The sequence below is a fragment of the Netta rufina genome, assembly GCF_964035555.1.
Source record: "Netta rufina genome assembly, chromosome: 16".
Classification (NCBI taxonomy): Eukaryota; Metazoa; Chordata; class Aves; order Anseriformes; family Anatidae; genus Netta; species Netta rufina.
In genome coordinates, this window is record NC_140140.1 from 12,136,635 (window position 1) to 12,150,493 (window position 13,859).

Here is a 13,859-nt window from a genome sequence, read left to right on the forward strand (position 1 = left end):
ATGTTTTTCATATATTGAATTAATCCCAAGACCATGCTCAGTTCCATTACAAGCTAGGCTTGCTCAACTCAGCCAGTAATGACAGACAACTGAGTTAGTAACAGCTGCTGTCAGCTCTTCTCCACCAGTGCAAGACATACAGAGATTAAAAAAAACAAACTTGGAACAATACTTTAATATTCAAAATTTGCATTTGCAAATACCCTGAGAGGTTGCAGAAGGAAGACAATACAAGCCAAATTCACTTTGCTGAGACATTCAGTTCTCATTTCCCTGACACTGTGGTGTACATGACTTTAACCTTTAAACTGACAGTCTCAGCTTTACATAATCTCCCCCTGCTTGCAATAACACCAAGATTTTGACATTTGCTAGCATGAAAGATTCTCTCCCAGAAGATGACAACAGCATATTAATACCAGTAAGCCAAGTGTCACGCTGGGCTTCAGCAACATCCACTGTAAACTGCTGTTAAATAGCAGGCTCAGCAGAGAAGGAATTTAACTGTCTGCTGGGAGAGAATTCAGTTTTATTACTAATGGGAGAAATACAATAATTGGGGGGTGGAGGTGGGGGTGGAGGCAGAGTAGGGGAAGGGGAATAATAAATAGTGCCTTTTATTCAGCATATGTCCTTCTATGTGTACCTGCGTGTTCGTTTTCTTCTTAGCTGACAAACATGTAAGAACTCCACTTCTATGGACTTCTAGCAGTATTAAATAAACTTGAATGGAATTACTTAAGTAAGCAAGTTTCACCAATGTAAGGATAAGAATTTCAGGTCATGCCAATAAAGATTCCTCTGCAGTCATTGCAGGCATGTTTCACCTCACCTGACACCTGCAGACTCCAGTTGGCATCATTTGGCACGATCTGCACGAACACTGAGAATTTCATGTGGCAGGACTCACCCCGTGGTGTTCTCTGCGCGCTCAGCAGAGCTGATGCAGTTTGGCACACCACAGCAACTCTGCTAACTCTACAGGCAACATCCCAACTGACTATACAGAAAGCCTGGGCTGACTAGTACAGATGCGCTATGTCCTGTGTTGCTGTACGTCATTCAGTCATATGAAGCCCACCACAGGAGGCATCAAATAGTGCCCCTTCTCATGGAGCTCTCATTTTTTTTGTGGTATATGAGGAAGACCAGAGTTCTAGTTCCTTGTACTGATTGTCTACGACACAAGAGTTGCTGCCAGATTAATGGTCACTCTAACTCAGATGCAGAAAATATGCAGGTGGAATGAAAGCAGGCAGTACTCTTTCAATCAATGTAGCTGGCAATCATTGTACAGCCTCACCCTGATCTCAGAAGTGTTCTGCCTGCCTTAATGGATATGAAATACCCAATGGAGTAGTTGCGTTGATTGTTCAAATCAATTTCAATTTAAGCTTTTGACCTCTCAGTGCTCCAATACAAAATTAAAGCACCACTGGCATGCATTTTCTCTTAAAAGGAAAATGAAAGTTCTTTTATGCAAAACATTAATAAAGAAATGATGATTTTTACTGTTCCCTACCCACAGATAACCACTGGTAATTGACCACTATAGATACAAGTTAAAAACCCATCGTTATTGAAAGTAGGGACACTTACTGTAAGAACAATAATTAGAACTTGACTCTCAGGGGAAAGCCCTTGCAACCCCAACTGAATTCAAGTACTGACAAGTGCTTAGTACTGCTGAAAACAAGACATTAAAAGTACGTCTTGTATTTCTGCTGCTATACTGAATACCTATGTAAGCTATATAAATCAAATGCATGATCTGTGGACATTTCACTTAGCTTAGAAATCGAAATTGCATGTAACCTGCCACTCCATTAACAGCAATTACTACCAGAATGTACCAAATTAGAGAAGAATGAAAATGAACATGACTTGCAATTTCTATTAGTTTTTTAAAAATATGTCTCTTATCTACTAAGACAACAGCCAACGAAGCATGTTTAATCACCCTAGAAGACTGACTAAATACCCTAAAACACGGAGAATAACCTCTAATTCAACAGTTTTGCTTTGAAATCAGTTTCAGAGCTGTACGCATTGGACTGCTGGTATGGAACAAACTATAAATATGCAATTCAAAACAAAGAACAAAATGCAAAATGCCTAAGTTCAAGTTAATTTGCATAGGGTTAGTTCTGTCCTACTGCATTCCAACAGTCATTTCTCAATGGTTTCCAATAGGATTCAGTTTTCTCAGTACTCTGAAAGAGCTCCTCAGCAGCTCATAGAACCATCACTTACGACTGGCTCCTTTGAAAGCCAAAGACATAATGGAACCGGGCAGCTTGTTCACTTCAAATCCTGGTTTTGCTAAATAGGTCGCACAACGAAGTAACAACATGAAGCTGCCAGACACAAAAGTTTTCTTGGGGATTCCACACTTCCAGAATTACTCAGTGGACATTCTAGACTGATATATGGCTGCGTGCTGATTACATCTGTGATTTTAAAAATAACTTGTGATTTTGATGAATAAGCAGCAATCTAAAATAAGATGCCTGAATACACTGCATGATTTTCATAGTATAGCTCTTCTGAAAAGCAGCGTTTCTAATACTTCCAGCCAGGCAGTTTTGAAAATTTAGGCTATATATATATAAACTTTGCATGAAGTGCTGCATATGTAGGCAAAAAAACAATGGGAAATCTTTTACTTACTAGATATGCCTGTCACCAAACCTGTTGCCAATCTGAAACCACACTAATTCCTCACAGTAAAAGTAGCAGAGTAGGAAGCATCTATTGGGTAAATGGTACATGAGTGTTGCTGTGCTTTCCCTCCTATAGAAGGGAATCTGTGAACACATGTAAATATCATTTTTACTGATAAATAAAAACATCACTTTACTTTGGAGTTCCTGCTTGGAGTTGCAAGGAGTTCCAATGCAGTCTTGGAGTTCAGCTGGTTTATAACCAGAAGTAGCTGATAAGAGCATTCAGAAAGTACTGCTGCAATGACATCGGGATGCTGGGGAACAACCAGCTGGGATTCCAGCACACTGTTCCAATGAGCTGCTTACAGATCCATGTATTAGCTTTTCTTTCACCTTTCATATTTGCTTCATTTTGAGTATAAGATCAGTAGCATTCTTAGAGTGCTTTGAGATCTACAAGTGTAATTGTAACACGAGTGCAAAATTCCTCTAGTTTCCCTTAGTAAGAACGGTTGCACAAGGGAAGAACAATTCCTGTACCACCACCTGGAGGAGAAACCTCCTGGTATGTCATGTGGAAAAGACAAGAACTTCCTCAGGAAGACCTGCCTTCATATACTCCGGTAACAATCGCAACAGGGGAGATAAGAAAAGGCACTTCTTTTTTTCCTAAACAAACAAACAAACAAAAAAAAAAAACAGGCTGATTGGACATTTTCCTGTAGGTTTTGCTCATTTTGTTAATTCTGAACCCCAAAACTAATGGAATTATTTAACATGGTTAACAGTCTTAATTAAAAATAAAGTATATAAATACAAGTACTTCCCTACAGTGTCTGCCATGCAAATTATGCATAACTGGAACAATGCCCAGACTTGGTGAGATAATACAAACAGAATTAGAAACAAAAATTGAGTAAAGCCACACTGACCACTTAAAAAAACAGTACAAAATAGTAAAACAGATCTGTTAGAAATATTCTATGAAATCTAGAATATGACTAGCAACATGAAGCGTCCTGTTTTGATCTCTGCAAAATATCCTGGCAGCATCCCTTTGAATTGCATTGGTTCACACACAAGAGATCACACAGGCTTTCAGCAGATGTAACTCTACACATTTTGGCCCTTTATACTCTCTGAGAGGTTTAGAACAGTTTGTACAGGTTGTTGGCTACCTGCCTGTCCTGAAACACTGCCACCACGTTCAGTAGGTTTCAAAGAGGGGACTGTTGCCACAGGAGCACAGAGAGGGCCACTGAAACTCGCAAAGCTGCTCCGCAGCCACTTCCTTTCATTCAGATGAAGTGGATCCAGCTCTCCTCACATTCTCTAGGCATCTTGAGGGGGTGAGTCCGGCAAGTCAGACTGTAGTTTTTGCCCCTGTTGTTATCCCAATACTCCTGCCCGTTGACTTGGTACCTTGCTGCAAACTGGACTACTGAAGACAGCTGGAGGAGGAAAGGAGGCACGGGGAGAAAGAATGTGAAAACATCAACCTGACCCTGCCCATTTTTCTCAGGGATGCTACTGTGCCAATGAGCAGCCACTTCATGGAGGCTCTTCCACTGGTTGAAGGTGTACCGCACAGACACCTGCTTCTCAAAAGCAACATTGCAAACTTGGATGGTGCCGCTGAGCCCCAGATCTGAACTGGTGACTCGTTCAAGACACACCTGCTGCTCCTGAAGTCGGGCAGAGAAATCCATGCAGTCTGCAGGCTGCTGGAAGTCAGGGACTAAGCACTGCATGGTGAACTCCACGTCCAGGCTGCTGTACCAGAGGTCTGAGTTTATGGACAGCCTGGAAAGGACATGCAAAGGGATGGATGGATCCTCCCCAGTCTGGAAGACTTTCACTTCGGTGAGCTCCAAGCCCAGAGCATCAGCAAACCTCACCCTGTTCATACGGCTCTGGCACCTGGGAACTTGGCATTGCACCGCTGCTCGCTTCCTCCTTTCAGGTGTTGTAGGCAACGATCTCGCCCGGCGGCGTATGATGGGCCGTAACGCTGGGTCGCAGGTGCTGGAAGCGCTGCTCTGAAGCTGGTTTGTCTGAGGTCCCCCCTTGGCTGAGGCACTGCTCAGCACAGACGTGCTGCTGCTGGTACGCGCTGCCAGGGGCTGCTGCTGCCCTCGTGCCGCTGCTCCCTCCGCCCGCAGCATGTTCTGGTAGAGATCGGACAGGTAGCTGGGGTTCCTCCGAGGGCCTCGCACCTCCATCCTGAGCTGATGGTGTCAGCACCGAGCGCTGCCTCCCCGGAGCACGCACCCTGTGGTAACAGCCAGGCGGCGAGGGCAGAGATCTGGAACCTGTCGCGGCGGCTGGAAGCAAACCAGGGGCTGGCGCCTCACGGGGAACACCCGGGCCCTGCGGCCGCTTCGCTCGGGGCTGGCGGAGCGGCTCTTCAGGCCGGCAGGAGCCCTGGGGGTCCCGCTCAGCCCGACCCGGGGGCCCCGCAGCCCCCACCGGCGGTGCCGGGGCCCGGGGCCGGTTCCCAGTTCCCAGTTCCCGGTTCCCCGGCCCGGCCCCGCCCTCCCGGGGCCGCCTGCGCGGAGCCCCCGGCCCTGCCCCTCCGGCCCCGCCCATGGCCGCCCTGCGCACGCGCAGTGGCCGCCCGCAGCCGCCGGGAGATGGCGGGGCCGCGGCAGGTACCGGGACGGGGCGGGAAGGGGGGAGGGAGGGGGGGGGGAGAGGGCGGTTCAGTCAGGGCCCGGCCGCTCCTGGCCGTGCTGGGGCTGCGGGCAGTGCCCGGGGCGGAGCGGGGCTGTGGGCAGCAGCCGTTAAATGGGGCCGTCGGAGAGGATCGGGGCCACGGGAGGGCGGTGTTGGGGCGCGGAGGGCTGCGGGGTGCGGGAGGGAGCCGCTGAGACCGGCGGCCGGGAGGGAGAGCAGGGACGGGGGATGGCGGAACGGCGGTGGGTGAGGTAACGCACACAGACCGTGTACATACACATTATATACATCTGCATCGTGTACAAATACGTCGTGTACATCTACATCATGTACATCTAGATCGTGTACATATAAACAGAAATCCTATAAACACAAACCATATAAAAACAAACCACATACATACGCATCGAATACATATAAACACAAAGCGCAGCGTAGCCAAGCTGTGGGTGGGTGAGGAGAGGTATTTTGGTGCAAGTCAGCTGTTCCCCTTCTGAAATCTGTGTCTGTGCAGCCCTCGGAGGGGACTGCGGTGTCTGGAAGAGAAAGGACCCCTGCATACGCTGCTGGGAGCATTTTTGGTAGCAGTTTATGAGTGCTGGGAGATGTGCTTTTGAATAAGGAAAATATTAAGCATTTGATACAAAATTCGCATATATGAACGTACCATGAGCGCGTTTCCTGGCTCAGAAAAGGACAACTCCGCATGCACAGGATGCGGGAGGCTGATCAGCTGGTCGTGTTAAATGGAGAGCAGCGACACCCACCACCATTTGGCTGGTACTTGGCTGCAGTCAGCACGCATAAGGCCCTGCAGGAAGAACAAAACGAAGAGCATGCTGTAGTATGAAAAGCAGCTCTCCTAACGCCGCTGTACTTCAAAACATTTCTCTGTATCTTTACAAACCATGTTTCCAGGACAGGCTTGAACACGGTGTGGTTGGCCTGGCATCCCCTCGGTACTGACTGCAGAAGCCTTGGGGTGACAGCACTGGGCTGGTGGCTGCAGCAGCAAAGCGTGTGTTGATTCTGGCTGGCAGTGCCCCCCAGCATTGCTGCGTTATCAGTGCATTGCATTGCAGCATTAATGGGCAACCTGCGCCTGGCGGGTATGCCGTGCTGCTCCCCTACTCTGCTCGCCTCTCGGTACCCAGGGGGATGACTGCTGGGCACGGATCAACACTAGGAAGAGGAATAATGCAGGAATAATACGCAAGCACCCAGGGAGGGGATGGTGCTTTCCAGTGCCATTTGGTAGCTGCTTATTGATTGTTGTACTGCTTTAAAAATAAATCGCATTGGGAGGAATTGCATGTGTTCGTTTATCGCATTTCTAGGACATGGTGATGATTGCATCTGATAGGCTGTGTCGTATGGACCTAAGACTGGAGTCATTTGAAGATTATGTACAAATAAAGGTGCAGATACCATTTTAAAAGAGTAATAATGGGACCAGGCATTCAAGAACATCCTTTATTACTGCACAGAAAGACACAGAAAAAGGAAATCCAAATCAATGAAAACCACAAAGGAATGGTAAAGTAAGGAAATTATTTTCTCTCTTTCTAGTTATAGAAATCTCTACTATAGAAGAGTTAATAAGCGCATGACTGTACTGTTCAGATTCTCATCTCCCTCTCTGATTCACACCACCACAAATGATCGTGCAGTAGGACCATGCAGGTCACAAAATGACAGAGGTGTCTGTGTCACTGGAGGCACCAGACTCATTTTCATTCTGCTACAAGCTCTTGAATTGATGAATTAAAGGTGGTTTTTTTTGTTGTTGTTCTTGTTGTTTTGTTTTGTTTTTTGTTTTTGAACAAAACGAAAATGCAACTATATTGACTTAAAAACTGTGAACAAGATGTCTTGCCTGACATTAAATAAACTGTGGTCAATCTAAATTAGATGGGGGAGTATAATTTTCCTATTCCTGTTCTAAGATGACATTTTAAAACTTTCTTTTGTAAAATTAGTAATGTTTCTTGTTTGTAGAACAAACACTGTTCTCTGGTTCTTAAACAACACACTGATATAATGATGCTGTGCGCCTACACTGATATATCTGATTTGAAGTAAAATACATATGTTAGTTTTAAGCTGTCCAGATTGGTAATGCCATTTCTTTTGCTTGCTTATGATTTTTTTTCCTACTAATATTTGTACAACTCCAGTATAAAACAAACTGATGAATCTTTTTGTGCTGCTGTTGTGAATTAGTTTGTAGTAATATCATAATAGATTGTATGCTCCCTGCCCACTTCCACTCATTAACATTATAGGAATAATCCTTTAAATTTTAAGACTATGCAAATGAGAAAGGCAAGCAAGATTTGGTTGTGGTGGCCTTCATATTGTACTTTATAATTAATTTGGTAAAGTGCATTAGAACCATCAGTTCCAGGTATTATATACAGTAGTAATTAAATACACAATCTCTAATATTTACTATTTATTATCCCCAAAGTAACTTTGGGATCCTCTTATAGAAGGCTTTATACGGGGGCTAAGTTCTGTTATCGTATCATTCAATTATGCATTTTGCTATAATAGCGTAAAAAGTATAGTAGTATAGTAATACTATAAAAACCAAAAAGTTAGCATAGCATAGTTCCAGTGAATACTAAGAATAGTTGCAATCAACTCTCTAAAACTTAATGGTACTGTAAACTTTTATTGTATTTATATTCTGATGATGATAGGTTGCTATTTGTGTGTCATACTCAGTTTAATCCTTGCTATTTGCAGTAATGGAAAAAGCCATCCAAACACCAAAGGACTAAAGAAACCAGTTTCTCATGTGAAACTGACTCCTGGAACATTAGGGAAAAATGTATCAAGTGCCAGTGAAAAGGTAAATCAAACCAGTTCTATGTTTATAGAAAAAGGGTACCTAGTTTATGTCAGCTTTTAATAGTAACATCACATATTTTCATATCTTTTCAGACTTCCCATGATACTCAATATGGCAACCAACCAAGTACTTTTAAGAAGGGAAGAAACCAACTGGATGACAATGCTCAGTCAAAACGGTAATTCTGTGCTAAGATCATCTGTTCAATTTAATCAAGCAGGTATTTAAATGTTTGTGATAAAATCATGGCTTCATTTTGTTGCCTTTAACTTCCCTAGACTCAGAATTCAGAATTTCTGTGGATAATGAACGTACGTAGTCAATATGGAAACTTAACTATACTGCCTTAATAGGTTCTCAGGCAAACTCAGAATAAATAAAACAATAAAAAAATAGTAGTAGGTAGCATTCTTTCTGCCGTCAAATATTAATTTTACCTCATTACTAAATTTCCATGCCATTTGTAGTTTAATTTGTGTAGATCTATGTCCTTGAAGGAGGTGGCAAGAACTTTGTAACCTGTTGTTCCAAAGACATCAATCATTCTAACAGGATATGATCTTTGTTTTTTTAAGGATCACGAGTGTTTGCACATCACTTCCTAGAGTACAAGGATCAAAGAAGAGTCTCCCAGAAGCAAGGCAAAGTGAATCTTTAGTGCACAGGATCCCTCCTGCCATAAAAGGCAGCACACAAGATAGCTTCTGTAAGGTTAAAGACGTGCCAGTACAACATTTTTATTGCAGTAAAAAAGAAAAATTTGAAAAGAATCGTGAAGAATATGTTGCTGAAGCTGGTCCATGCTCCTCTAAATGTCAAGGAGCATCTGCAGGTGAAATGTTTCTTGATTTTCAATCGGTACAAATTATTAAAGAAGATGCCGAAGATGATAGTGCCAGTGATCTCTCTGATTCAGAAAGGATTCCCATTCCTCCATCTCCCTGCACACCACCAGAACTCATACTCAGAGCTGAGGAAATTGATCCAGGTTGTTTGGAGCATGTGCCTGATACAGGTTTTAAGGAATCAGAATATTACTACCCAGACTTCCTGCCACCCCCTTTCAACTCATGGGACTTGAAGCAACTGGCCATCTTTGTTAATGTAGAGGGTAAATCTGAGTTTCGACCAAAGCCAACAGGATTTCTGGAGAAATACATTGATCGCCTTCTGCAGCTGGAATGGCTGCAAATGCAGACTGTACAGAACGAGAAGGTAAAGGCAGCCAAAGCCAGACCACAGACTGCTCCCAGTGCCATACGTACCCTAAAAAGCCCTGGCAAATGCAAAGCATTGTTAAGCCCATTGCCTAGCAAGCAATTGGCTCCCCAGGAAAGTGTTACAAAGCTCCCTACATGCTATTCAGGTCACAGGGGAGATTTATACTGTGAAGAAAGTCGACAGTTCTGTTCACATCCAGGTCACTTGAAACTATCTGAGAGAATAGGATATGCAATGTCTTCTCAGAGACAATCTGGTGAAGTAAGAAGTGAACTGAAAAAAACAACTGCAAAGCAACAGCTTCTCAATATTCAGCCACCTGAGAACAAATCTAAAATTCAAAATGTTGGTAACATCAGACCCCCTAAGCAAGCATCAGTATACCATGGTTCAGCTGCTCCCATGAAAGGTGTAAAAACATATGCATGTACAAACCCAAAGAAAAATGGCAATGCTAACAATTACATTCCTTCTAAAAAACCAACAGGGGACAGGAAAATTAAAACAAATGGCACGAAGCAAACATCGCACAAATTAAAATGAAGAATGATTTTTAAATGTTAGAAAAAATGTAAATGTTAAAAACAACATCTTTTTTGATGTTTTTTGACTGCTAGAAAGCATTTGGCCAATGCAGAAGGGTCATGTTTTCTTCATCGCAAGATCCTGAAAAAACATGTTCTCAATGCATGGTTCTAAGTCAGCACTGTTCTTTTCAATACATTTGATCTTAAGCCAGCAAGGCCAGCAGGAAATCTTTTCCCTGAAGGCATGTCTTCCATCAGTCTTTCCTCAAAAGCATTTATAATTGCTCAATGAAGATAACACGAGCAGAATATGAAAGTTTAGAGATGTACAATATGTCCTATTTGCACCAGCTGAACTCCATTGAAATCCATTGTGTTTCCTCTGCTTACCTTGGTGTATTTGAGAGAATAGGAGCTGTGCTCTTTTTCTGTAACAGATGTGCTATTTTGAGACAGGTTTGATGGTGTTCTGTTTTCTGATGGAAAAAGGGCTCAATTGTTTTTATAAAATAATGGAGTAACCTATCTATACAAAGTCAAACTCTTAATTCTTCATAGAAGATGATAAATTGAGTTTTTTGTTGAGTTCTATTTTTATTTATTTTTTGCTAGGAAGAAGAATGGAAATAAAGTATTGAAATATTTTAATGCAGAAAGGATTATTTTAAAGACAAACAATTACTAGGGAGCAGACAGCTTCTGTAGTGGCAGATTAAGAAAAAGGAATACATATTTTTATACCCAGAAACCTTCACTGTATTTATATACAGTATTCCTTCAAGTTAACTTTGTAAACCTTGATGTTTTTTGTCATTTAGAAGAAATGACCAAATTTCAAACCGCACATGGATATCAATAACTAATGCAACATAATAATATTACTAGATATTCTGTGGTCTAATGTCCGGAACTCATAAACTCTCAAAACATAGAAAATAGACTCTTACGGGATGAATTTGAAAGCTATTTTAAGGTCTGTCAAAGATATATTTTGATACAAAAGATACCTATTTTCAGTTACTGAGATGACTATTCCATGGTCCAGTCTACTTCACTTAGCTTGGCTTCTTATTTCAGGGTTTAGTGATGTGGCATGGGGAAATACCCTACAGAAAGAAATTGTACAATTTTTTAATGCAGGGTCCTGTCCTTGGACTCTATTTTGAATTGTGTCTGTGAGATACAAGAGAATGTGAAAAATAATTCAGTGGATATTCAAGTGTCAGTTCAGCTGTTAGCTGGGGACACAATCCTGTTAAAATGAAGTTCTAGAAAATGTTTTGAACTTTCATTTTAAAATGAAATACTTCCTGAGCACCATTAGCTTCATCCTCAGCCACCTGTCACAGCGAACTGTTTATGAGAAGTGAGCTGAGGTCTGATGGACCAAATTTTAGAAGTGGATCCTTCCCATTGTGATATCAAATGAGAAAGTAGCAAATGCTAAAGAATATATTTATGTACATAGTTGAATTGCACTTCTCTGGTTGATCTCATGTTGGTTTTAAGATGCTTAGCTGTTTCTATTCATTCATTGTGCCTACCAGATCTTCAGCTTTGTAAAATTTCAACGCATGGATTTATATATAGTTTAAAATGAGAGAACATTAATAAATATAGTAATAAACGAGATTATTTTACAGTACATAAAAACAATGCTCAGGAATAGTGTGAGAAATATTTTTAGTGGCTTTTTCCTAGTCTACTGGAGACCAAATGTGAAATTTTAAATTGATAAAGGAAACAAATTTAATGTACAGTATATTTACATATTCAGTATTTGTTAGGATACAGTTAAAATAAATTGTAGTTGCTTGTATGTTGTGCTCTATGCAATTAAAGTGGAACTTAATCTGACATGCTCAGTGATCAAGTAAATTGGCTGTGTTGGAGGTGTGGTGAAACTTACAGGATGGCATTCAAATACCAGCAACTGCACAGCACTGGCACATTTCATCCTTTTGTTTTGTTCCAGACTCATTGTGTATTTCAGCTTTTTTAGATGAAAGGATCTTGTATCCACTGCTGGAATTTCAGGCTTTGGCCAAATTCTCCAAGCCTTCATTAGTCAAGTTTTCCTGATTTGCATTAAGAGTAGTGAAAGTAAGACTGCTCTTACTATATAATAAGCGCTGTTCTACTGCATGATTTTAGTACCCTGTTTTGGCACACTACTATAGACACCAAAAGCAAGGTGAGCAGGATCAAGTCAATAATCAGAATGGCAGTTTTTAAAAACAAATTCTCTTAGATGCAGTAATTAATTCAGCATGTTATTATGACACTGAATATTAGTGTATGCTAAATTTTTATCTGAAATGTGGCTCTATATTGGTGCTTTCCTAGATTACATGGAGAGCATGTAGACATATGCATTTTGCATGATCACCTCTTAAAGAATAAATAAATAAGTGGTGTTTCAGTCAGCTTTGACTAGAGCAAAGGCGATTGGCACTGAGAATTTTTTTTCTCACAGACCCAGGAATTAGTAAGTATTGTTTTGATGTAGCACTTGTGGTCTAATGCACTTTAATCTGTTGTTGGAGACTTTTTAAGAAGTTTAATAGGCAGAGATGGTGATGGCACTGAAAACAAGTCTGGATACTTGTTCATCACTAAGCTCTGGCTGTGATCAGGACAAGTAAGTTTGTCTCACATGATAATCACATGATTCTGATTCTAATTTTTGTTCATTCATTTGATACTTTTGAAATTGCTTTCTTTCAAAAACTGTTCTTACTGTGAGCAGACCTGCAAGTGTTGGATTTTATCTGGAAGCAGTTTTGCTCCTATTTTACTTGTCTGTGTTCTGGGCCTATAGATGAAAAGAGCTGCTTTTATGAAGAGGACTATGGTTTATCTTTCCTTCATTTTCTATTGATGGGTATTTTCTTTAAAAACACTTCTGAATATAACAGAAAAGTTTATTCCATCAAGTACATTACATTCAGAATTTAAATAATTCCACAGCACAGTTTGGGTGGTTATTTATATTTTTTCACTCTATATAGCAATATTATCCTATATTCACATGTATCTAAGTGTAGCACTGAAGATGCTGAAGAGCAAGTTTACTGTAATTTGAGCTATTTAAATGGAATGATTTTTTTTCTATGTAATTTTAGTGTTCTGTAGTACTACCTACAAAACTGATACACTCAGGTTGCATTTTAAATAGCCAGATCCTACTTCAGTTATACCAATATATATAAACTTTGAACAACTGTTGTTCTTAATGAAAAAATAATTTCTCATAAAAAAAATAATTAAACAGGCCACTGTCTGGAGCCCAGCTTTTGATGTTGGCAATCATTTGTTCTTATTTATTTGAAGATTCTGTGGATATTTTTGCTGGTAATTTCATTGGAAAGTGATCTTGTAATTCAAAGTTACTGTGTATTTATTATATTAAAAGTGAAATGCTGCTTACTTGTTTCTTAGTTGTATTCTTTTCATCATCCACAAGATGGCACTTTTGAATTTTCTTTTAAAACATAACTACGGCAAAGGCTCTTAGCTCAGTGATATCTCAGCTGTATTGCTGCTGATGGCCAAGCTACCTGGCTAAAAGATACATGATTATTTCTGCTCCACGTGGCAGTCACTTCTGTAATGGCTGTGTTAAGGCATCATTTTAGCCTTAAATATCATACTCAATTTTCATAATTCATCATACTCTTTTTTTTAACGCAGCGATCAAAGTGCTTCACATTCTCTGTTCTAGTCTCTAGGACACTTAGATCATGATCCAGTGCACAGCAAACACATGTAGGTAGATGCTTGCACAAGTGGGGTCTCAGCCACATTCTTGTGTTGCAAGTGCTGTCTAGGTGACCTTCTCCAGTGTTTCAACATTCTTGCTATGGAGGTTTTCTTAATGTCTAAATCCTCCTACCCTGTGCTGCTATTTAA

General features: G+C 41.1%; 2 protein-coding genes across 3 annotated transcripts; one reads left to right on the forward strand and one right to left on the reverse strand.

The window, feature by feature from the left end:
• Positions 1-1,487: 1,487 nt before the first annotated feature.
• On the reverse strand, positions 1,488-5,191 carry PPP1R3D (protein phosphatase 1 regulatory subunit 3D). Its single transcript, XM_084296602.1, has one exon. It carries the CDS (start codon positions 4,886-4,888, stop codon positions 3,965-3,967), a length of 924 nt encoding a protein of 307 aa, XP_084152728.1. The 5' UTR covers positions 4,889-5,191; the 3' UTR covers positions 1,488-3,964.
• A 97-nt stretch (positions 5,192-5,288) lies between these two features.
• On the forward strand, positions 5,289-11,764 carry FAM217B (family with sequence similarity 217 member B). 2 transcript variants are annotated; one of them, XM_084296429.1, is made up of 5 exons: positions 5,289-5,317; positions 6,680-6,883; positions 8,094-8,199; positions 8,292-8,377; positions 8,775-11,764. In XM_084296429.1, the coding sequence occupies exons 2-5, from the start codon at positions 6,789-6,791 to the stop codon at positions 9,961-9,963; spliced, it is 1,476 nt and encodes a 491-aa protein (XP_084152555.1). In that variant the 5' UTR covers positions 5,289-5,317; positions 6,680-6,788; the 3' UTR covers positions 9,964-11,764. The 2 variants fall into 2 exon arrangements, with proteins under 2 accessions (XP_084152555.1, XP_084152556.1); XM_084296430.1 differs by lacking the exon at positions 5,289-5,317 and having other exon boundaries at positions 6,721-6,878.
• The last annotated feature ends 2,095 nt before the right edge of the window (positions 11,765-13,859 follow it).